Source organism: Diplotaxodon limnothrissa, linkage group LG10, assembly GCF_057381915.1.
Source record: "Diplotaxodon limnothrissa isolate DT_005_m linkage group LG10, D_limnothrissa_male_GT1.1, whole genome shotgun sequence".
In the NCBI taxonomy this organism is placed as follows: domain Eukaryota; kingdom Metazoa; phylum Chordata; class Actinopteri; order Cichliformes; family Cichlidae; genus Diplotaxodon; species Diplotaxodon limnothrissa.
The window spans coordinates 36,436,635-36,460,645 of record NC_140605.1 but is presented as its reverse complement, the minus strand read 5'-3'; the positions used below and the strand labels follow the sequence as shown (position 1 = coordinate 36,460,645).

The following is a 24,011-nucleotide window of genomic DNA, read 5'->3' as shown; positions in this document are numbered from 1 at the left end:
TGGTTAAGTAAATAATACCCTCATGGGAATATCGATATCTCTCAATGAGCACACTGTCGCGCTGAGCTAAAGGATCCTGTCTATCCCGCAATATACGCTGAGTTCTGAGGACTCTCCTTATCAATCTTGCACCTTCCGCAATGGGTTGCTCGCGTATACGGACAGGACATGGCTGCGACGGGCTTCCCAAATCCACCTTCGCTTTTATAGCCGTGGTCTCTCATCTTGATTACACAAAGTAATTTGCAATTACTACTCTGAAATATGAATTACATCTGTAATAATCACATACATGTAATAGAATGTTAATAGTACATTTCCCTTTTTTAGGAAGTGACCTGTATGTATCTGTGTGAAATCAATAAATGGATCAAGTGCTGCATTATCTTTAGTTACATTGATGTTATTTATTTATGGTGAAACAGTGGTGGAATATCGCTGTTGCTTTCGTATAAATGAAGCGGACATACCTGCGTGGCCGCGATCTAATCCTGTTTACATAAAGTAAACCTGCTCCCGAGCAGGTTTACGCTTACGGCTCTGTTGCTATGGCAGCAAGTCCCGGATGAGCTTCGGGGAACCGAACGATCCAAGATCACGCGAAATCGTCAACAATCGAATCCAGCTAACCTACTTAGCGAGGTACGAAGAACGGGCCCCAAGTCAGGTCTGCAGCATCAGTTACCATGGTGATGGTCCAGGTAAGAAGTGAACCAATTTGATAGTACAGAAACCAGCTGAAGTTACCTGTGGATCAAATTCAGAGGACTGAGCCCCTCCTGTGATTGGATGCAAGGAGGAGGGGAGGGGCAGCTGAGCGCTCGGTGTTTCAGGAGGAAGTTGGACTCATTCAGTCAGATTCACTCTGACTTCAGCTCCAACAACACTGAGCGAGAGAGAGAGATGTGGCTCCACTGTCTGCTGCTTTTCATCGCCCTGAGCCGCTCTGCAGGAGGTAAGAAAACAAATCTGTTTATGTTTACTCTTTGTTTACCAAAACAAACTGTAAATAAACAGAAACAAGACTCTGAAACATTCAAAGTGATGAAAAGGAAAACCTGAAACTGGTCTCAGATCACAGTTACATTAGTAACATCACTTATTAATAATCAAATCAATAACATCAGGAAGCTTGTTTGTTTAATCAAACATCGATCAGTGATGTTCAATGAACAAAACAAATATTTTATTAAAAATGTTTACGACACATTTAATCTTTTCATGACCTGAAATTAACATTTTACTCTTTAAAGCCCGGCGTATCGTATCTGATTCATGTGTTTTTGTGACTTTTTGAGACTTCTACATCATCAGTGTGACTTTGTTTTACCCTCAAAACATTATACATGACACGTTTTTAATGACTAAATTGCAAAAATATGGCTTATGTAGCAAATATGGTGCAACTGAAAATTCATTTATATACAAATTAAAGTTTGATATATTTTTATATATATTGTCTGAAAGTTCAAAAAACTAAAGACTTCTGGCAGTTATTTCATGGTTCAGGTTTTAAAGGATTAATTTTATTTTAAGATTTTGTTATGTTATTACAGCTTGGTAATGGTGTCATTAGTTTATTACATGTTTATTACACAATTATCACATGTATATTATTCTTTTAGATAACACTGGAGCAACAGGAATGAAAATGGCTGATTTGTTGCTCAGATTGATGTTTTAATATTTCTAACTAATAAGTACTTTATAAATTATCATTTTTATATTTTCTGATGGTTTGTTTCTCTGAAAGAGAAAAGATTTTAATATAATATCAGACATGAAACACGTGTTTTGCTCTTTGTTTCGTGAACCTGCTGTAAAAAGTTTTTATTTTGTTGACCAACTGCGTGGGTCATGTGACCTCAGGCTCTTATTGTTGTGGCTTTGAGCCATTCAGCAGCAGGAAACCAGGCGCTGCTTTCAGAGCGCTCGCAGGACAAAAGTTTGTGGACAGTTAAACTGCTGTTTGAACCACAGGAAGCAAATGTGCACAGCAGCGTCTGCACAGAGCTTCAGTCAGAACCGGGGTCACCGGGTCACGGCTGGAACAGCACGGCTGCTTTAACGTCTGATATTTTCCTTTTTAAATGATGTCGTGGAATCAGACCCAGGTTACTAATAACGTGTCTGTGCAGCGGTGGTTAACGTACACGTGGCGGGGGTGTCACAGTCCTCATTAGGAGGTCATGTTTAGTGCTTTTGTCCTCTGGATTCTGATTGGATCATTGTCAGCGCTTCTACCTGAAAACGGTGATTTCCATGAACATGATGCTTGGAGTGTTGTCAGCGTGGTCTGTAGTTCTGCTGAAAGTTGAAGTGATTTCTGTGTTTGTGTCTTCTTCACTTCCCTTGTTTGCTGCTTCGTTTTTGTAAAATTTATAATTCAAGTTCTATAATTATTTTTTTAAATAAAGTTATAATGTTCCAGCTGTTAGAATACCTGCTAATCAGTAACCTGCAGCTAAGTCCTCTGTTATTACAGTGCCCTCACAACAGCCATGTTATTGGTCACATGATGTCATTAAAATGCTCCAGCAGCACAAACATGTTCAGAGGTCCTGCTCAGGTGAAGCTAGCAGACAGCCAGCAGCTGCAGTCACCTGTGTCACCATCCACCTGTCAGTCGAAGAGGCCACGCCCCTAATAATGCAAACTTAAGTGAGTTGTAAAGCAGTAAGCACCGCCTTAAACCTGAAGAAGGTTGGAGGGTTTGCTGTGCTTCAGCAGCTGAAGGACACACACCCACACTACCGTGCCCACAGACACAGACAGCACAGAAACGCGGGACCAGGACCTCTATCCAGACCCTGAACTCCTCATGGCTGACAGGAAGAGCAGTCGCACCTGCCTACAGATGTTCAATCAATACATCAGTACATTAGTGATCAATAATCAGCTGCCTCTTCTTTAGACACTGAAGCAATTTCTGACTTTGCTTTATTATCAGTTGAATAAAGAAAAACAGAATAGTTAGTTTTATACATGTTTCTTTCTCTAATAAATGCTGTAGAGTAAAGCAGACCCCTCACGTGCTCACCTGTGCTGAGCAGACACCTGTCTTACACGCTGGTACAAGCCTGAGCGTTTACCCACAATGCACTTTGTGCATTATGAGACAGATCATAATGCACAAAGTGCATTATGATCTGTGCTCCTGCACATCATGGATGTTAAACAGAGCCTCACACAGCCTCCTACAGTAGGGTTAAACTGACCTGGAGTCAGCACAGAAAGCGGATTCTGTCCATCTGAATGTTTTCAGTTTGAGAAACATTTCATCATCATCAGGTGACTTCTTCAGTCTCAGCTGTCTGTAGGTTTCCAACCTTTTAAACAGGACATTTGTTTGACTGAAACCAGTAGCACTGTTGGACAATGGCCAAACAACGTTGGCTGATTGTGACCTACACTTACTTTCACACCTTGACCTGTGCAATTATGTAGAGGATCAACAGGGGATTCATGACACCCTTGGGGGACACTCCTCTAGGACTTAAATCTGGGACTCTCGACCATTTGACCTACAACTGAAGAAGCTTCTTGGATGACACGTCTTCAAGAAACTTAAAGAAGTCCAGACATTTTTCTTTCCAAGCTCCCTAAACTACGATGACCTGGATGACTGAGAACCTTCACAGACAACAATGGGCTGTATTACTCCTTGATTTGATGTTCTTCTGCCTCCCTGGCCGCTGTGTCAGTGGGGATGGTGTTCGCTCTGTGTTGTAGCGTCCTGATGACACCCAGTTTATGCTCCGGTGGATGATGAGAGTCAAACCTTAGATACTGATCCGTATGTGTAGGTTTACGGTACACGTCAGCTTTTAGATGTCCCCCATTACTGATGGAAATCTCACAGTCTAAGAAGGCTAACCTGCCACTTTTCATATCCTCCCTGGTGAATTTGATGAGTCGGTCCACTGAGTTAATGTGATCCGTGAAATGTGGTACGTCCTGAGATTTGATTTTCACCCAGGTGTCATCCACATATCTGAACCAATGGATTGGTGGTGTTCCAGGGTAGGATAGCAAAGCCCTCTTTCCCACTTCTTCCATGTACATATTGGCCACGATGGGTGAAACTGGGGAGCCCATGGCACACCCATGTTTCTGCCTGTAGAACTGACCCTTGTATGTGAAGTAGGTGGAATGAAGACACAGTTTAAACACACTTGGTCGATGCTGAGAGCAGTCCTGTTGCTGAGGTTAGGTTCGTCCTGTAATCTCTTATGAACTACCTCCAACGTTTTAGTAGAAACTCCAGATCAGTTTCTACTCTGATAGTAGAAACTCTCACACACACAGACAGATTGATGAAGTACAAAAATGCTGAAACAAACCACTGAAATCAATAAATCTCATCCGTGTGCTGTGACTCGTGATGGTGTTACACGTGGTGATCTGTGATTTAATGTGTTTTAATTTTTAAATATTTTATTAAATCAAACAAAAGTGCAGCAGTGTATGTGTGTGTGTGATTGTTCAGTGTGTTCCGTCTCCACCCTCAGAGGAGAGGACAATCATTTCCCAGCTCTTTGTTGTGACCTTAAACGCAGCGCTGAGCTGTGACACTCCGCTGAGTCGCGTCCAAGCGGCGTAAACATGTGGTGATCGCTTCCTCCATGGCCTCCACCCCACTCCCACAGAGTCCTCAGAGAAGGAGAAGTAAAACGAGGAAGTGGGACAGAGGAGACCCTCACACGCACACAGACACACAGTCCCTTTGTGTGTGTGCGTGTGTGTATTTGTGGTCTCTGGTAAAAATAAGAAAATGTGTTTCCTGACTCTCTGAGGTTTCAGCACACCCCCCCCCCCCCATTGAAACCTCCCAACTGCAGCACTTTCTCCAAACAGTGAAAACCTCGTATGTCCGCTCGGTCTGACGACCTCACAAGCTGTTAGCCAATCATTACTGATGAGAGGTTTTGGTTGGATCTTCTCACTCTGAACTTTGTGTGTCTGAAGTTTGTGTTTCTGAAGGTTGTGTGTCTGACGTTTGTGTGTCTGACGTTTGTGTTTCTGAACTCTGTATTTCTGGTGTTTGTGTGTCTGAAGTTTGTGTTTCTGAAGTCTGTATTTCTGGTGTTTGTGTGTCTGATGTTTGTGTGTCTGAAGTTTGTGTGTCTGACGTTTGTGTGTCTGACATTTGTGTTTCTGAACTCTGTATTTCTGGTGTTTGTGTGTCTGATGTTTGTGATTCCAAAGTTTGTATTTCTGATGTTTGTTTGTCTGAAGTTTGTGTGTCTGAAGTTTGTGTGTCTGACGTTTGTGTGTCTGACGTTTGAGTGTCTGAAGTTTGTGTTTCCAACATTTTGTATTTCTGATGTTCGTGTGTCTGAAGGTTGTGTGTCTAATGTTTGTGTGTCTGTGTGTCTGACTTTGTGTATCTGACCTGTTTGTCTTTGTGTGCGTGATATTTGCGTGTGTGATGTTTGTGTGTCCGAAGTCTGTATTTCTGATGTTTCTGTGTCTGACGTTTGCGTGTCAGATGTTTGTGTGTCTGAAGTTTGTGTTTCCGAAGTCTGTATTTCTGGTGTTTGTGTGTCTGACGTTTGCGTGTCAGATGTTTGTGTGTCTGAAGTTTGTGTTTCCGAAGTCTGTATTTCTGGTGTTTGTGTGTCTGACGTTTGCGTGTCAGATGTTTGTGTGTCTGAAGTTTGTGTGTCTGAAGTTTGTGTTTCCGAAGTCTGTATTTCTGGTGTTTGTGTGTCTGATATTTGTGTGTTTGTTTGCGTGTTTTTGTGTGTGACATTTGTGTGTGTGTGACGTTTGTGTTTCTGACGTTTGTGTGTCTGACGTTTGTGTGTTTGTGTGTGTGACATTTGTGTTTCTGGTGTTTGTGTGTCTGACGTTTGTGTGTTTGTTTGTTTTTGTGTGTGACATTTGTGTGTGTGTGACATTTGTGTTTCTGATGTTTGTGTGTCTGACGTTGGGTGTGTGACGTTGGTGTTTCTGACGTTTGTGTGTCTGACGTCTCTGTGATTGTGTGTCTGACGTTGGGTGTGTGATCTTTGTGTTTCTGACGTTTGTGTTTCTGATGTTTGGTGTTTGTGTGTCTGACGTTTGTGTGTTTGTGTGTTACATTTTTGTTTCTGATGTTTGTGTGTCTGACGTCTGTGTGTTTTTGTGTGTGACATTTGTGTGCGTGTGACATTTGTGTTTCTGATGTTTGTGTGTCTGACGTTTGTGTGTTTGTGTGTCTGACGTTGGGTGTGTGATCTTTGTGTTTCTGACGTTTGTGTGTTTGTGTGTGTGACGTTTGTGTTTCTGACGTTTGTGTGTCTGCTGTCAGGGGTTACTGGAGCGTCTGTGCGGTGTGATTCAGTTCTGCGTCCACACAAACTCTCCTGACCTCTCAGTTCTGAGAGGACAGCGGCCTCGGTCAGCTCTTCATGGAACAAACTTGTGTTTTTCCCTTTAAATCTTATTCAGACTCATTGATGTAAGAAGTCTTTGATCAGTCACTGGTAACATGAATGTGACCATAAAAATAAATAAATAAATAAGAGACAGTTCAGTTTGACGTGTTTGACTTTAATTCTCTGACAAACACCCAACTTTCTGTTCCTGAAACAAGAGGCCCGGTGGAGATACCAAGTTTCAGATGCAGTGAAAGCTGCTGAGGTCTTTTAAAACTAGACTGCACTAAAAAGAGTCAAAGAAATCTAAAGTAACAAAAGGTTAAACAAAAGCAACGTAAACATGAACCACAGTTAAAAACAAATCATTATGCAAAAGCAAGCTAACAATTTTTTAAAAAGTAAACTAAACGAGACTGAAGTAAATGAAAACTAACACAAACAACATGGAGTAAATTAAAGTATGAAAGCAAACGCTACAATTCAACTGAAATGAAGTAAGAACAGCTCAAAGTAAGATAAAGGTTAAAAAAACAAATAAACTAATCTAAACTAGAACACCAATGTAAACTTAACTTTACTTCTGAAAAGAAGTAAATAAATAAATAAAGTATAATAAATCTAAACAACCAACACAAAAAAAGACTCACACAATAAGAAATTCAGCTGAATTACAAAAAATAAGCAAATAAAACCAAAACTAATCACAAGAAAAATAAACAAAAACCAACAAAAGAAAGTCAAAGTAAACTAGAAAAAGCTGCATTTCCTGTGAAAATGCAGTGTGAATGCTGTGTAGTGGAATCTGCTGAAAAGAGATGAAGAAGCAGAATTTTCTGCTGAAAAGAGGTGAAAAGTTGAACTGTCTGTTGAAAAGAAATGGGCAAGATTCGAACCCGGCCCTCTCAGAAGGGCGGCTCATCTCACTGAGCTAAAACATGGCTCACCCTGGTGAGCTAAACTGGCAACCACACTTGTAATGTGGTCCATTCATTTCAACGTGCCAAAAAATTAGATAAAAAGTTCGTCAGGTGTCATCTCTGCTGCAGCTGCTTGTTTGTGATCAGTTTGTATTCTTTAATATAAGATGGCACAGGTTGCTAGGCAACAGGCATCATTATTGTTTCTGCAGTGGGGTTTAAAAGAGCAGGCAGCGTGTGCTCTTCATCACCTGCACAAATGTATCTGCCCAGTGGGGGTGAGCTCCAGCAAACTGCACAGCTATTTCCATACCTGCCGAGCTCACCTGTGGAGCTTCATCATAGTCAGACGAAGGCGGGGCACAGCCTGTAAAGAATAATTTACACGTGGCCTTTAACTACAGCTGGTGACTAAATAGGATCAAAGTAAAGATAAACGTCAAGAGCAAGCCGTCAAAGTGATGGTAAAATGATGACATCATATCGAAGTAAGAAAAGCCAGTGTGAAGAAGCGGTTTAAAGGAAGTCTGCGAGTCCTCAGAGCTGAGGCTCAGTGAAACCTTCAGATCAGGAAACCAGTAAAACCAGTCCAAACTCACATTTATACCAGAGAGGAGGGGCTGCTCCAACCTCGATGAAAAACTAAATGATTTCACGTTACAGAGCGCGCTCAGTGCGGAGCTGCTTTACACTGCTTTAAGCTGTGTTTGGTGTAAGAACGGAATCCAACTTTGTTAGCGGTGATGATGATGATGGTGGTGGTGGTGGTGGTGTGAGACACCATCTGCAGAAACTCTGGAGTTGCCCAATCTGTGGATGTTGGTGTGGTTTAAAAACACTTTTACCAGCAGACTTCAGGAAGGATTCTACTTCCTGTCAGGGTTAGCTTTTACTGTGCGAGTGTGTGTTGACCTTCACACACACACACACACACACACACACACACAACATCTGACTGTAAATCTGATCTGTGATCAGCTTTTATCCAGCTGGAGATGAATAATGACTCATTATCAAAACGACAGCTGATAATTACACTAATGATCAATAACACTGGCGCTGTTCAGAGTTCAGAGCCAGAGGAGAAAACAGACACACACACAAACAGATACAGACACGCACACACACACACAGACACACACATACGCACACACAAACACCCACGCACACACACACACAGACACACACTCACACACACAAACAGATACAGACACGCACACACAGACACACACACACAGACACACACACAAACAGATACAGACACGCACACACAGATACACACACACAGATACGCACACACAGACACGCACCCACGCACACACACACACACGAACAGACACACACATACGCACACACAAACACCCACGCACACACACACACACGAACAGACACACACACACGCTCAAAGTTTCACTTCTTGTTTTTTCGCTCTGATTGCGAAACTCGATGATGTGAGTCTCCAACTGTCACATGAAGCTTGACAAATGTCCTTCTTTGTTTATCGATCAGAGCACCGCTCGATTATTAGGACAGAATATTAGGAACACGCCCTGATCCAGCAGGCCGGAGTTGCTGGATCAGGGCGTGTTCCTAATATTCTGACCCCTGAGTGTCAGATTAAATGAGCAGAGCTGAGGTGGTGTACACTGTCAGGCTGTAAAACACACGGAGAAAATCTAAGCAGCACATCTGGAAAAACTCCATCAGCACTGAAAGGCACAAGCAGATGTTAACCTGAAACTTAACAAACAGTCACAGAACACACACACACACACTTACACACAGCTACAGGGTGGCTGTAGCTCAGGACGTAGAGCAGGTCATCCACTGAGCAGAACGGTGGGTCGATCCCTGGCTCCCTCCAGTCTGCACACCAAATATCTTTGGACAAGATATGAGCCCTGAGTTGCTCCAATGCCTCCATCAGAGTATCAATGTGAGTGTTAGCGAGCATAGGAGAAAGTGTTGCTGTGAATGAGGCATGCTGTATGAAGTGGAATCTACACACACACACACACACACATACACACCAGTCTTTGTTCCAGCCTGAATCACTGCATTGTTCTTGGGTCACAGGTGTGATACAGACAGATGTGTAAAATCATCAGTGCTGAATTATAATTACTATGTTCTGTAACGTGCGGTGGACGTGAGGCTGTGGACATGAGGCTATGTTCGTGACGGCGAGCAGGTGATGTTCGTGTAAATCGTGTGACCGCGGGCCTCGGCTTCACGTCCTGTTTCACTCGCCGCTCAGTTTTGTTTTGAGTCTCTGGGTGGTGTCGGTGGTGTTTGGGTCGGAGACCAGGATGAGTCAGGGTCTGGGAACACACCTGTGCAGGAAACAGCCCCCTGAGGCTGTGCCTGTGTCACGGCACTGATCACATTCATTGTTCTGCATTGTGTTTTTGGTTTTGCTACATTTTATAAAAATGAAGTGGTGAACAATCAAACTTTCTCTGCTTAAAAGTGTGGACATTGTTTTGTGTGGTTTATTCACTTTTTAGCATTTTATGTAGATACTTCTTTCACACTTTGAGTTATGAAGGTTGTACAAAGCTGAACCGCTCAAAATGTGATTACAGTGACCCCTCGTATGTCGCCGGAGTTACATTTTAAAAATAACTGGCAATATGTGAAATCTGCAATGTTTATTTTTTTACAATTATTATAGATGTTTTAAGGCTGTAAAACCCCTCACTACACACTTTATACACTTCTCTCATCAACATTTTCACACTTTTCCTATGTTTAAACACTCTCAAAGTTCAAACCTTCATAGAAAAATAAGTCCAGTATTAAAGAATGAAACCAAAAAAAAAATCAGCAACACAGCTAGGCCATGAAAAGTGAACCACGTTGTAGCGAGGGTATAACTGTATTTCAATTCAATTTCATTTATATAGTGCCAAATCACAACAACCTCAAGGTGCTTTATATTGTAAAGTAGACCTACAATAAACCATACAGAGAAAAGCCCAACAATCATATGACCCCCTATGATCAAGCACTTTGGCGACAGTGGGAAGGAAAAACTCCCTTTTAACAGGAAGAAACCTCCAGCAGAACCAGGCTCAGGGAGGGGCGGGGCCATCTGCTGCGACCGGTTGGGGCGAGAGAAGGAAGACAGGATGAAGACAGGCGCAGAGAGAGCGAACGCCAAGTGATATCGCCACTCAAAGGAGAGGAAAACAACTGCTGGCAGGTTAGTGAAGATGATCAGCCCTCAGTAAGGTGGTCGAGGATTCCATGGTGTGGAGTGGATGAGCTCGGACAATTACAAAGGTTCAGCAGAACCAGGCTCAGGGAGGGGTGGCCATCTGCTGCCACCTATTGCCCTAACTATATGCTTTAGTAAGCCTGCAGTGCGAGAGCGAAGTGCTCTAATAGGGTGATATGGTACTACAAGGTCATTAAGATAAGATGGGGCCTGATTATTTAAGACCTTGTATGTGAGGAGCAGGATTTTGAATTCTGGATTTAACAGGAAGCCAAAACAGGAGAAATCTGCTCTCTCTTTCTAGTCCCTGTCAGGACTCTTGCTGCAGCATTTCACAGCATGTAAACATGTAAAGATGCAAAGAGCTCTGTGGTTGGTCATAAAGTGTTAAACGTGACACCAAACTCAGTCCGCCTTTTCTATTTAAAATACATTTTTTCCTATTGTGTTTGTCCCTATGAAGCACACGTTGCAGTGTGTGCCGATTGTCCTGAGAGAACTGGGGAAGTACAGTCTCCCACAGCAGCTGCTGATCCAGTTCTACACTGCAGTCATTGAGTCCGTCCTGTGCTCCTCCATCACAGTCTGGTATGGTGCAGCCACTAAACAGGACAGGAGCAGCCTGCAGCGGACTGCACGGGTAGCAGAAAAGATCATCGGCACCCCCCTGTCCTCCATCCAGGACCTACAGCTCTCAAGAAGCATGAAACGGGCAGGGAAGATCATCACAGACCCCTCACACCCTGGACACAGACTTTTTGACCTGCTGCCCTCTGGCAGACGGTACAGAAGCCTGCAGACCAGGACCACCCGACACAGGAACAGTTTCTTTCCCCTCGCCATCTCCCTCCTAAACAGTTGACCTGCCACACTGCTCCCACTGCCAGACTGCAACTGCACCTTATGTTCTGTAGTACTCATTCCACTTCATCTCCTTCTGTCATCCTGTAGTTTATGTATATAAGATTTAGATTGGTTATTTATGGTTGGTTTACACAGCTTTGTGTATGTTTGTGTATCCATGTGTACCATGTATATATCCACACGTGTGTGTGTGTGTGTGTGTGTGTGTGTGTGTGTGTGTGTGTGTGTGTGTGTGTGTGTGTGTGTGTGTGTGTGTGTGTGTGTGTATTGTGTTGCTTACATTGTTGAGATTTACATTGTTGTGCTTGAGAGTCACCATCTACCAGAACCAAATTCCTTGTATGTGTCTGAGCATATACATGGCCAATAAACGCGATTCTGAATCTGATTTTGATTGTGCACGCTGTTGTGTGCTGACAATGGGGGTTAGTGTTCAGAGCTCACAGTGACACACCCGTGTCAGCTGATTCTGGACTCTGCAGCTCTGCTCACCTGCTCAGGTGCTTTTCACCTTTAAATCAGAGTGCACAGCTTTCCTTTTGGCTCTCGGAGGAGGCGGACGGACTTTTCTCCTCTCCCTTATCTTCCCTGCTTAGTTCTTATGTCCTTGTCTTGTCTCGTGTGTACTACTTTCCCTGAACACTCTCTCACAGTCTGTCTCTAAAACCTAAAGAGAATTATGGATTTGATCAACTGGTCTCTGAATGCTATTGACACCCTTTTCTCAACGAGAAGTCTGGGCTCGGGTGAGCCTGAGTGCCCTGGAGGGACTTTCCCTGCCGGATACACGATGGACGGGTGGCAGAGGATCGTGTGCCTGGCGGGACTGTCGATCGAGGACGCTGAAGATATCTACCTATTTGGAACCATGATGACAGGGTTCTTGCTGATCGGAGCTGGCTTGGCCCTGACTTATCGGAGAATTAAGAAAGCGGAACCAGCTGTTCACCTGGGTTGGCTGGAAGACTGTTTACTTAGCCTGGCAGGGCGAAGGACACTGTCTCAGCTGAACTATGGACACACATATATATACTGATACTGATAAGCACTCACTGACGCATCACCCTCCCTACCCCGGATCCAACGCCACCTCCAACGCTTACCTCCCCCATGATGTGGACATCAGGTCAGTTGGAGGTGCAGTCGAAAGATTGCAGCGGTCCCAGATCAGATGTACACACTGGAACTCTTTCCCATGTTGCTGTCTGTGTTTATTGTGCTATGGTGTGTTGATATCTGTGCATTCCTGTATTATCCTTTTGTGTTACACATTTAATAATAATAATAAATAATAATAAAAATAAATAAAATCAACGATTCAGCAACTCCGAAATCTATTGTCACCTGTTTAGCAGGAGTGGGGCGGGTGGAGGTTTGCCACAGCAGTACCACAGCGGTCATGTCAGTGGGGGGATCTCTCTGTGAATTTCACATTCCCGTGGCAGCATGCTCAGTACTTGCTCAGATTTGAAGTTTAACTTTTTGCTGTAGAAAGAAGTTTTCTTCCCATGCAGAGTGTACAGTGGACGCTAATGTTTTTCTCACTTTTTACAGAATCAAACTCAAAGTAATGTGAGTAAATCCACGCTTTAAACGCTGCATGGTCGTACTCTCTCCTGCACTCCATATTATCCATTGTTGATCTGCACACGTCTGTTGCTGTCACAAACGTCACATGCTTGTACATCATTGTCATGAGACACTCTCACTAACAAAATCCCGGTTTAGTAACGCAGTAACGCAGTGCTCTTATGGGGAAAAAAATAGTAATCTAATTACTTTTTTGCAATAGTAATGCCTTACATAGCTCTTTTTGCACACAAATCTTTTTAATACTTCAATTTTTTGTCTCCATTTATTTATTTATACTATTTGTATTTTATCTGTCCTAGTCCTATTGTACATATTAACCGGGATCTGTGTGTGGACAGCAGAGAATTTCATTGTACAGACAAATGCTTTTCTTTGTACACATGACAATAAACGCTGTGAGTCTTGAATCTTTACTCGTTACTTGAATAATGAGTAAAGTAAGATTCTGCCCACCTCTTGTTACTAGTGACAGAATTGATACCTCAGAGGAAAATAAGGACACTGAAACTAACTAGTGAATGGCCATCACTGTAGTGCTGCAGCAGTGAGTTCATGTTAAACCAGGATATACTGACCACTTCGTCTTTACCAGTAAGTGGCTGTTTGCTGTGCAGCTATCCACCTGTTAACCATAATGTTCCGGTTGAAAATATATGGTGTAGTGTCGGGGGGGTCATCACAGGACGAGCAGCGTGTCCTCCAACTTTTCCTCACACTTTAACTTTTAATAAAATAGGGCTTTTATTTTGAAAGTCACAGGAATAGGATTGCTCTACAAAAAAAACTGAAGTTTTGACTTCAGGCGTCTTCACTCCAGGTGATCTCCATGACATCCCACCCGCTGGTATCATGATGGGCGCAGCCCAGTCTCCTGGCCAATCAGACACTGACCCTGCCGGTCCGGGCTCCACCTCAAGACTGCTGGAGTTAATCCAGACTCAGCAACATGAGGACACGTGGAGGAAGGAGGTCCTGAATCTGCTGACCCAACTGGTCCAGATCCAGACGGAGGCGGCCAAACAGCAGGCCCAGGTGGTCGATCAGCTTGGAACCCTGGGAACTCAGGCGAGTCCAGCTTTAGCCCGGCTTTAGTTCAATTTATCTTGGACTTAATGTTGTTGAGTTTATTTGAGATGAGATTAGCGCACGTTTGGTATATCATAAATTTAGCCAAGGATTTTTACAGATACGTCATCACAGTTCTAACTCAGGTTTAGCTGATTTTAGATGAGCATATCTCAGATTTAGTTCAGATGCATTCTTATTAATATTAGTTTAAACTAAATTAATACAGCTTGTCTGAGTGCTGGAAGTTCTGGTTCTGCATTGTTTAAGATTTACAGACCAAGTATGCAAAGAGCCACCCAGATTAAGTCATTCAGAAGCATTGATTAGCCATTTTTAATCTCAGTATCTGCTGAGGAGATCAGTCTAACCTTGTCTGCATGTCTCAGGGGTTGCAGCAGATCCAGGATCTGCAGAACCTGGCTCGTCACCAGAGCCTGCTGGTTGAAAACCATCAAGCTTTACTGCTGCAGACATCTCGCATCGCCACACACCTGCAGGAGACCACCAAGACACCAGCCAGCAAATGAGATTCTCTGACCCTTTTTGATATCATCTTTTCTGATGAAATTACACATTGTTAACCAGCCAATAAGAGTCCTATCAAACAACAAATGATTTTTGTTCTAGCTGAACAACATCACATATTAACCAGTAACGCTCTAACAAACCTGCTGTCAGTTAATCAGTGGATCAGTCAGCTAACAGACCTCCTGTGTGTTAAATCAGATGATTTCAGTGGTTTCCTCTCTGATTTTAAATAAAGTTGTGTTGTATCCTCTTCTCAGTGTTTGTACTTTTATTGAGACCCACTTTAAACTGATGTTGCTAACATCTATAACATCTGCCCGCCCTGAAGAGACTCAGAAGTGCATCGTCGTCTCATAAACGTTTCTCAGGGTTTCACTCTGGTTTTATTTACATGTTAATGTCAAGCAGGTCAGTTTATACACATAACTCATCAAACCGTAGCACGTTCGTCACCAATGAAAAACTGCGTGAATGTGACTAGGTGACACAGAGCTAGATGTTCCAGGTTATGGGAGCTGACACACAAAATCTGACCAATAAAGGATTAGGGATAAATCCACGTGGAATCCGTAAGCTCTGCTGTTCCCATCACCGAGCTGTAAATGATGTTTCACAGAAGTTGCGTGTTCATTTCAGTATCGACTGTCTGAGGCATCTGTGTTCCCTCGTCTGTGTTTGGCGAATGTCAGGACTGGAACTCTGTTTTCAAACAAACCGCGGACTGGAAGTGTTAGTGTCCAAACTCACCTGCTGGGTGGCCAATCTCTTAAAAGACACAAAGGTCCAATCAGGTGACTCAGCTCTGATTCAAGATTGAAAAAGTTTTTGTCATGTACACCACAAAACACAGATGGTTATGCAGAGGAATGAAATTCTTACTTTGCAGGTTCCCTTCACACAACTAAAAAGAAAGTAATAAATAAGTAAAGCAGTGCTTATGTGTGGGTGTAATCAGAGTTTAAAGTGCAAGTGGTTTCAACACTGTCACAGTAATAATATATACAGAGTATGCAAAATCAAGGTGTTTATGTAAAGATATGTACAAAAGTTGCTAATTTACAGATTAATATAAATATACAAAATTGAAAATTACAGGTTAAGAGTTAGGACATCAGGATTAGGTTAGGACATTAGGTTAGGACATTGTTTTTCTTGTGACATTACCAATAAGTTTGATGTGTCACATGGCCCTCTTCCTATTGAAAAAACAAAAGTTGTATCCAAGATGGCCGACTTCTAAATGGCCACCATGGTCACCACCCATCTTGAGGAGTTTGCCCCCTCACATATACTAATGTGCCACAAACAGGACTTTAACATCACCAACCATTCCCATGTTATTACGGTGTATCCATATAAATGGCCCACCCTGTACTATTCAGGTATATTCAGGTGTGTGCTCTGTGACCGCTGTGTTTGATGGGTTCAGTTGTCTTTCTGTTTGTTTCAGAACCTCCTGATCCACCATCGATCCGTCTAAATTCTGACTTCCTTCCAAGTAAATCTGATCGAGTTCTTACTGCTGGCACCAATTTCAGCCTCAGTTGCCATGGTAACGGGTCAGTTCACTGGACCAGCACTGCATTTCCACTGGTGTATCGGGGCAACCTACCAGACCCTGTGGAGGTCAAACGTGCTACACCCAGGCACACTGGAACATACACCTGCAGATACACCAACGAGAGCCTGGCGCACCTGAACAGCTGGATCCACCTGTATGTCACAGGTAAGATCAGTAGTCCTCCTGAAGTTCCTTTAGTTAGTGATATTGGTTTTTCCTTATACTTTTAATACAAATGTGACCAGACTGAACTCATTCATAGAATGACCTCCAGTTTTCCATAATCCCCCTCTCTCAGACCCAGCAGATCTCTCCAAAGTGTTTGAAACCCGTCATGGCATCCCCCATCTCAAGGAGGGTGAGGACTTCCTGTTCAAGTGTCTACTGACTGACCCCTTGGTAACAAATCTCACCCTTCAATCAGAGGACGGGAGGAACCTGCCAACCGCCATGAACGTGACCTTTAATCCTCGAAGAGGAGCCCTAATCCGAGACCTGAAGGCTTTGTTCAATGGCCGCTACGTGTGTTCAGGCTGGAAGGATGGCAGACAGTTCAAATCCAGGCCCGTGAACCTGCTGGTGCTCCCTGGTAACACCTGTCTATCTCTACACTTGTTTATCTATACACCTGTCTGTCTGTATACCTATCTGATTACCTGTTTGACTTCACCTGTCTGTATGCAGTGTTGCGCCACCCCCCCTCCCTGTCTGTTAGTCAGGATGAATTTGTCCGTCTGGTAGGAGAGCGTTTTGAGGTTACCTGTCTCTGCAGTAACCCCACCCACTTCTATAATGTTACCTGGACAGACCCAAGAAAGCAGGTGAGAGATCAGAGGTCACCTGTGCGTTTTCAGTCCTAATATTCCAAGTGCTGACTGGTTGTTTGGTTCATTTCAGAAACTGGAAGCCACTAATAGTCGTTACTATGGTAACAGGCGGCTGTACATCAACAGCACTCTGAGCATCTCTGAGGTCACCCAAACGGACAATGGACAGTACATGTGTACGGCAATTAACGAGGCCGGGGTCGCCACAGCAACCATCCAGCTCAAGGTGCTAGGTAAGTTAAGACATTTACTGATAAACTAAAACATCACTACTTCCATGTCTAATGGAGTAAACTGATCCTGCCACAGTTTGTTCCCCCGCTTCAAATCACAGACAAACAGTATCCTACAGTTGTTTATGTTTTTGAACCCATTTTGCACAGAAATGTATTGATAGCAGTGTTGAATATTCTTACACAGTAAAAAACAAAAAAAAAACAAAACAAAAAACAACAACTATACGTAAAATAATTAAAGATGGTTTGTTTTTCTGTTTTCAAAAGAGGTAGTGGTGTATTTAATTACAACCTGTAATTTATTGCAGTTTACTTTTACTTACTAATTTAGTGCTGTCAGTGTTAATCTTGTTAAAATTACGTTAACGCCATGACCACATTAACGTGGCAAATCTCCATTAGCGAGTTAACACAGATCACCCCGTGCGCCAACGCGTTAATGAGCTAACCGTGCTAACGCTTTGATGCCGTGCAGCCCCACACACGGAGTGATCCGCATTAACTTGCTAACGGAGATTTGACGCGTTAATGTGGTTATGACATTAGCGTAATTTTAACAAGATTAACGCTGACAGCACTGGTTTAATTGTTTACAAAAGGTTTGAGGTGTGAAATAAACTGCAATGGAGTTTGAAAACTAAATATGTGTGTGTGTGGTTGGAGGATGTATTTGTGCGGGGGTTGGGGGGGTAGTATTCTTGTAAAACATAGCGGGCCCTAGCAAACAAAGTTTGGGGGGGACACTTTTGGTCATTTTGGTTGCACCGTTTCTAACCTAATGTTTGTACACTCATTGCCTTAGAATGAGAATGCAGGTTCAAAGTCACACACATCCACCAACAGTATCTCCTCTTCCTCAGAACGCCCTTACCTGAGAATCTACCTTCAGACAAGTGAGCACGTACAGGTCAGAGGACACCTGCCTGCAGCAGATGAAATACAGGTTAACGTTAGTGGTGGGTCACTGGAACCCATCACTAATGTTAGTGCTTACAGAGCTAGCAGCGCTAAAGTTAATGGCAGCAGCAGGGTGGAGGCTCACGAAGGTCGTGATGTGGCCCTCACCTTCCTGCTGAAGGCCTATCCTCCAATCACAAGCCAGCGCTGGACCACACCCACACACCTCATCAACAATGACAGTACGGTGTACCAGGAGAGCTACGCTGCTAACAGCTACAGGTGAGCAATGGCTACAGGCTACTCCCACTCTATTGTCAGGAGTGCCTCAGTGTTTTAAGGTGGTATTTCCTAGGTGGAATATTCTGTGTTCCTTTGAGGTGGTAGTGTTTGTACAAGGGCTTGTTAAGTTGGTAGTGATGGTGTAAACATTTTTTAAGGCAGTATTTTTGATGTTGCAGCTCGGAAGCCACCCTGCTGCTGCATCGCATGCGTCCGGAGGATCGGGGGCAATACTTGTTTCATTTCTCTAACTCCTTCTTCAGTGGCTCACACACCATCGACCTCAAGGTCTACCGTAAGAAAGCTTTTGTAATCACGTTCTTCCTCACCGCAAGCTTCTCACAGTCTGACATCTAGTCGCATGCTATACTATAAGACACCTGAATACACAGTTTCTCCTTTTAGTGGTATTTTCTGATGTTGAGGGCAGTCTAATCTACTTTAACAGAAGTCGCTGAATGTCTGAAACGTTCTAGATGGCACGGTCTGTGCTGTTTTCTCATCCTCTTCTGATCACATGATCCCGAAAGAAGCTCTCAGCTGATGTTTATACCTCTGTTTTTGTCTTTTCTGAAGTCTGAGAAAACAGTTTTGTTATTTTAGGTTTTCCGACTACTGATATCACTTTGGAGAACAGTACTCTGACATGCAACAGCTCAGGATATCCACTACCCACAATTCTCTGGTTCACCTGTCCTGGCATCCAGCCCTCGTACGTATGCTGGCGCTGCCAGCTACAGGCTGCAGAATCATGTGAAATCTGTCCTGAGGGAGGCGCTGTTTTAAAAATAAAAATGTTGCTTCTCTTACAGGTGTGCACACATTGCTACCAATGAGGTTTCTCAGGCCAGTGTGACCTCACAGGACGGTGAGGAGGTGAGGTCCCACTTCCTCCTGTCAGCTGATGATGATGTCACTGTGGAGTGTGTTGCCTCCAACCTCATGGGAGAGTCTCTGCGGGTCTTCCATCATCGTAAGTGTGGGGGAATAAAACTGGATTAATCAGACGGGTAGCAGTTAAATCTCTTTCATTATCAAACTGGTTTAAATAAAGATTCATCAGAGTTCCTCTTTTCTACAGGGAATCCAATCATCTTCACTCCGCCTCTGATTGGAGTTCTGAGTGCCACCGCTGTCCTCTTCCTGCTCCTATTGGTCCTCTTCTACAAGTGCAGACAGGTAAATTTACTGATCCTCCTGTAGAGCTCACCAGGTCAGAGATCAGTCATTTTTGTTGTAGCTAAGCAGGGAGGTGGGTGAGTGGGTGAAGCCTATCAGAGGCTTGTTGGACTGACAGCTTGATGACTAATAAACAATCTTCACCTGCTGTTCTTCTTCTGCCAGAAACCCAAGTATGAGATCCGCTGGAAGATCATCGAAAGCACTGATGGAAACAACTACACCTTTGTTGACCCCACCCAGCTGCCATACAATCAGAAGTGGGAGTTTCCCCGAGACAAACTCCGCCTCGGTACGAAACATTGGGTTTTAATCAGGGAGCATTCACAATGATGGCCGTCTTGAGGTTTTGTATTGTAATGTGAAGCATTCGGTGACAGTGGGAAAGGAGAACCCCCTTTTTAACACGAAGAAAGTTCAAACAGAATCAGGCTCACGCTCACTTTAACCTTCAAACTGAGGATCTGACTCCTCAGCCTTCCTCTCTCCGGCTTCTTCTTCATGTTCTCGACTTTCTGTCTTTCAGGTCCCATCCTGGGCTCTGGGGCTTTCGGGAAGGTTGTTGAGGCCACGGCGTATGGTTTGGAAACTGACAACAAGATCACCAGAGTCGCTGTCAAGATGCTTAAACGTTAGTATGCAGAGTTTCATAATCACAATCCTCATCATTATCATCATTATCATCATCGTATTGTTCGTGTTGTATGATCCAATGTATCACCTGTTTGTCCACAGCAAGCGCTCACTTGGAGGAACGGGAGGCTTTGATGTCTGAGCTTAAGATTCTCAGCCATCTCGGCTACCATGACAACATCGTTAACCTGCTGGGAGCCTGTACTCGTGGGGGTGATGATGATGTTTATTAAATACTGATTGTAGACTGTAGGTCAAAGATTCATTGTGAAAATTTGCAAACTTAAGGTCTGAATACAGTTAAAACAGGTGAGTTATAGAAACAATCTGCCCTCATACAGGTGTTATGACGTCTGTGTATCAGGCTGTAAACATGTTTATTTCTGCTGTAAAATTTTAACATGTGAGTCTATGGGGAGTGACTCACTGCTGCTTCTGCCGGATGCCAGAGGAACTGCAGGTTTGGTTTGATTTCCATCTCAGAGGCTGATGCTCTGTATTACACTAAAAATATAGCACTCCCTGCTGTGTGGTTGCCGTCCTCTGCAGTCTGGAAATAAGCCGCTCATCAACTTAAGTGTGCTTCAAATGAAGCGCCTAGTTCCTGGGGGGTCTATCACGTGGACATCATTTCAGCTGTTAGACTCAAAGAAGAAAAAGAAAAGCCTGAATAAAAGACAGTCATTTCAACTTGTGGTTTTCTGACCTTTGACTATCCAGGGCCTATGCTGATGATCACAGAGTACTGTAGCCATGGCGACCTGCTCAACTTCCTGCGGGGTCGGGCTCAGGACATCGTGGCATCCATGGTGACTGTGGATGAAGTACAGGAAGAGGCTTTCTATAAGAACATGGCGGCCCAGCACGCCAGGCTCCGCAGGTGTGACGCCTCTCAGTTTCAGAGCATCTGTCTTTCATGCTGCTCACACCTGTGCACTTTATTATCATCACAGCCTTTTAGAGGAAAGGAAAGGCTGAGTGTGCCTCAGCACACCTACAGTTACTGATTGTGAATCACTTAGAACAGATCAGATGTTAATACCAAAGTAAACAGTAAAGCAAACAGTCGGAGGCAGATCACGCTGCTTCACACTGACAGATCAGCCAGCTCTAACACCTGTACGCTCTAGGGTTAGTGTATTCCGTATTTGGCAGGTATGCTTGTTGAGAAGTTCAGGTTAGGTTTCATTGCAGCCCCACCATTACCTGTTCAAACCCCAGCTGATGTGTAACATCCAATATGTGTTGCAGTGACAGCGGGATCTCATGCTGCTCGGAGTATCAGGAGATGCAGCCAATTCTGAGTCCGGGGCAAACACACCAGGGTAAGAACCTGAACTTACCTCCAGGTAATACACGGCACCACGGTTCTTCGTTCACAGATGGATGTATTCTTCAGTCACACTTCTCCTCCAAACCACCATAAAATCTACCATCAAACTGTCATTACATAAATGCACTGAATGATCAAACATAAATATTGTAAGTAAAGATTTAAACCAAAGTTAACAAATGCACAATCATGCAACCATGAGGGAATGAGTCCGCTTCAGGAACAAAAACTGAACAAAACACTTCCAGACTTCTTTTTTTCTTCTTTACAGCTGCCTTTCACTTTGAAACAGCTTATTTAATCCTTCTTGTGACTTATTTAACTTACAACTTAGCTTCTTTGTACATGCTTTCTTAACTTCCCTTAGTGCCACTTAAAGGGGCCTGTGCGCAACATAGAATGTAACATGGTTCTTACCCAAAAAGGAACAACAATAAATAAAGGAAATAAATAACATACATAATCACAATAAATTAAACAAATTGACATAATTTACATTTATGGCAATTAAAGAACTCATCTCACTGTCTTTCTCACAGGTGTGCAGACAGATGGTCTTTCAGTCAGTGACCTCATGAGTTTTTCCTACCAGGTGTCTCAGGGTCTGGACTTCCTGTCCACCAGGAATGTAAGGAAACACTCACATGGGATCATTTTTCACAACAATCACCATTGTTTCACCTGTGCGCCTCACCTGTGTGGTTCAGTGTATCCACAGAGACGTAGCAGCGAGGAATGTCCTGCTGACTGATCGTCGTGTTGCAAAGATCTGCGACTTCGGTTTGGCCCGAGACATTCGCAATGATGACAGTTACATCGTTCAAGGAAATGTCAGTCTTCATATTTTATTTTGATACTCGTTGCTGTTTATTTTAACAATCACTGTGTTTTATTTTGATACTCGCTGTTTTATTTTGACAGGCCCGCCTCCCAGTGAAGTGGATGGCTCCAGAGAGCATCTTTCAGTGCGTCTACACAGTGCAGAGCGACGTCTGGTCCTACGGAGTCTTACTCTGGGAGATCTTCTCTCTGGGTAACCATGGCAACACCACGCACCACCTCACCACATTTCAGCTCTGGTGATGAGCAGTACGTGACATTCAGCAGCCATTCTCTGAGACAGTCTTCTGTTCACCTGTCCAGGAAAGAGCCCATACCCAAACATTGCCGTGGACACCAACTTCTACAAGATGATCAAAGATGGCGGCCACATGGAGCAGCCTGACTTCGCCCCGGCGGAGATGTGAGTTCACAGATGCTCGTGTCAGTGCTCATAAAGTTGTTTTGAAAGTGACGCTCACCTGTCTCTGCAGGTATCAGCTGATGAAGCTCTGCTGGAGCCTTGAGCCCACCCACAGACCCACCTTCAAAACCATTGGTCAGCTTATCAGCAGACTTCTCCCCTCCACCAATGATATGTCATCACGTTACAGCGACCAGGTGAGGATGTGAAGGGCCTACGAGCCCTCTGTGTCGTCTGACAGGCTGTGCCTCATCATCTTTCTTCTTCTTGTGTCCTCAGCCGACTTACAGGAACATCGACGAGTGCAGAGAAGAAGAAGAAGAAGAAGAAGAAACAATGAAGAGAGAGGATGAGAAGCCAGGTGAGCTCACCTGTTTCTGTGATAGAGTTGCAGGGTCAGAGTCTTTAACCATCATGAAGTCGCCTGGGGTGCAGATGTAATCACGTGATCAGTGTTTAGCGAGTAAAAAGCTGAGTCCCAGTCAGATGAGTTTGGGCGCATTAATGACTTTTGAGCTTCTCACAGGTTTGAAGCCAAAGCCTGATTGGTCCAAAGACCACAAACAAAGCCTTCTGGGACTGTTATGTGTTTATAGAGATGAGTTTGTAGAACTGAAGTCAATCAGAAATGTTGTGATTAATGCAGTCATTAATCATTAACAGTGTGTGTGTTTGTAGTGAGTCAGAGCCTCATTGTGTTGTTACCTGACACAGGTGTATCAGGTTATTAGGAAAACCCTTTTTATGTTAGCTCAGCTAAGAACTGCTGTGATGATAAGAGAGGCAGTAAATGTCACAGTCCTCTCTGTGTTCAGTCAGATCACCTTCTCCATCAGAAGGTAAATAAAGGTTTCACACACACCTGCGGTGCCTTCATGGTACCCTCGGAGAAGCTGTGAGTTTCAAACTACAGACCCTGGTGTTGTGCTCCAGGCTTCAGGTCTGTCCTGCGGCTCTTTACTGGAGCTTATCTGTGATACGTGAGCCGTGTGTTTGTGGTCCTCAGTCATGCTGATGTTTTGATGCTAACATGGAGGCTCAGAGCTGATAGGGATCAGCTGATTGTTGGGTCTTCCCAGGGTTGAGCAGCTTGAGGTGAGCTGGCTCTGTATAAATAAATTAATCTGAGCTGTGGGTGTATTATTACCAGTAAAGGCATGGAGGATCTGAAGCGCCTGTAAAACAGAAATAAGAATAAAGTCTGAACCCAGGCTTTCCTTTGGCTTTCATGAAAACGTATACTAAATAATACACTAAATAATAAT

The 24,011-nt window shown here is 43.7% G+C and overlaps 1 protein-coding gene across 1 annotated transcript in view; it reads left to right on the top strand.

The window, feature by feature from the left end:
• The first annotated feature begins 875 nt into the window (after positions 1-875).
• LOC146624926 (macrophage colony-stimulating factor 1 receptor 2-like) overlaps positions 876-24,011 on the top strand; it is a 24,000-nt gene continuing 864 nt past the window's right edge. Inside the window, exons 1-21 of the mRNA XM_085364208.1 lie at positions 876-955; positions 16,006-16,281; positions 16,415-16,705; positions 16,801-16,937; positions 17,014-17,176; positions 18,040-18,358; positions 18,538-18,653; positions 18,962-19,070; positions 19,171-19,331; positions 19,440-19,537; positions 19,703-19,829; positions 20,064-20,168; positions 20,273-20,383; positions 20,891-21,050; positions 21,422-21,495; positions 22,043-22,131; positions 22,211-22,333; positions 22,425-22,536; positions 22,647-22,746; positions 22,817-22,943; positions 23,026-23,107. Of these exons, the coding sequence (XP_085220334.1) occupies positions 904-955; positions 16,006-16,281; positions 16,415-16,705; positions 16,801-16,937; positions 17,014-17,176; positions 18,040-18,358; positions 18,538-18,653; positions 18,962-19,070; positions 19,171-19,331; positions 19,440-19,537; positions 19,703-19,829; positions 20,064-20,168; positions 20,273-20,383; positions 20,891-21,050; positions 21,422-21,495; positions 22,043-22,131; positions 22,211-22,333; positions 22,425-22,536; positions 22,647-22,746; positions 22,817-22,943; positions 23,026-23,107 (2,932 nt within the window). The 5' untranslated portion in view covers positions 876-903. The remainder of the gene's footprint in view (positions 956-16,005; positions 16,282-16,414; positions 16,706-16,800; positions 16,938-17,013; positions 17,177-18,039; positions 18,359-18,537; positions 18,654-18,961; positions 19,071-19,170; positions 19,332-19,439; positions 19,538-19,702; positions 19,830-20,063; positions 20,169-20,272; positions 20,384-20,890; positions 21,051-21,421; positions 21,496-22,042; positions 22,132-22,210; positions 22,334-22,424; positions 22,537-22,646; positions 22,747-22,816; positions 22,944-23,025; positions 23,108-24,011) is intronic.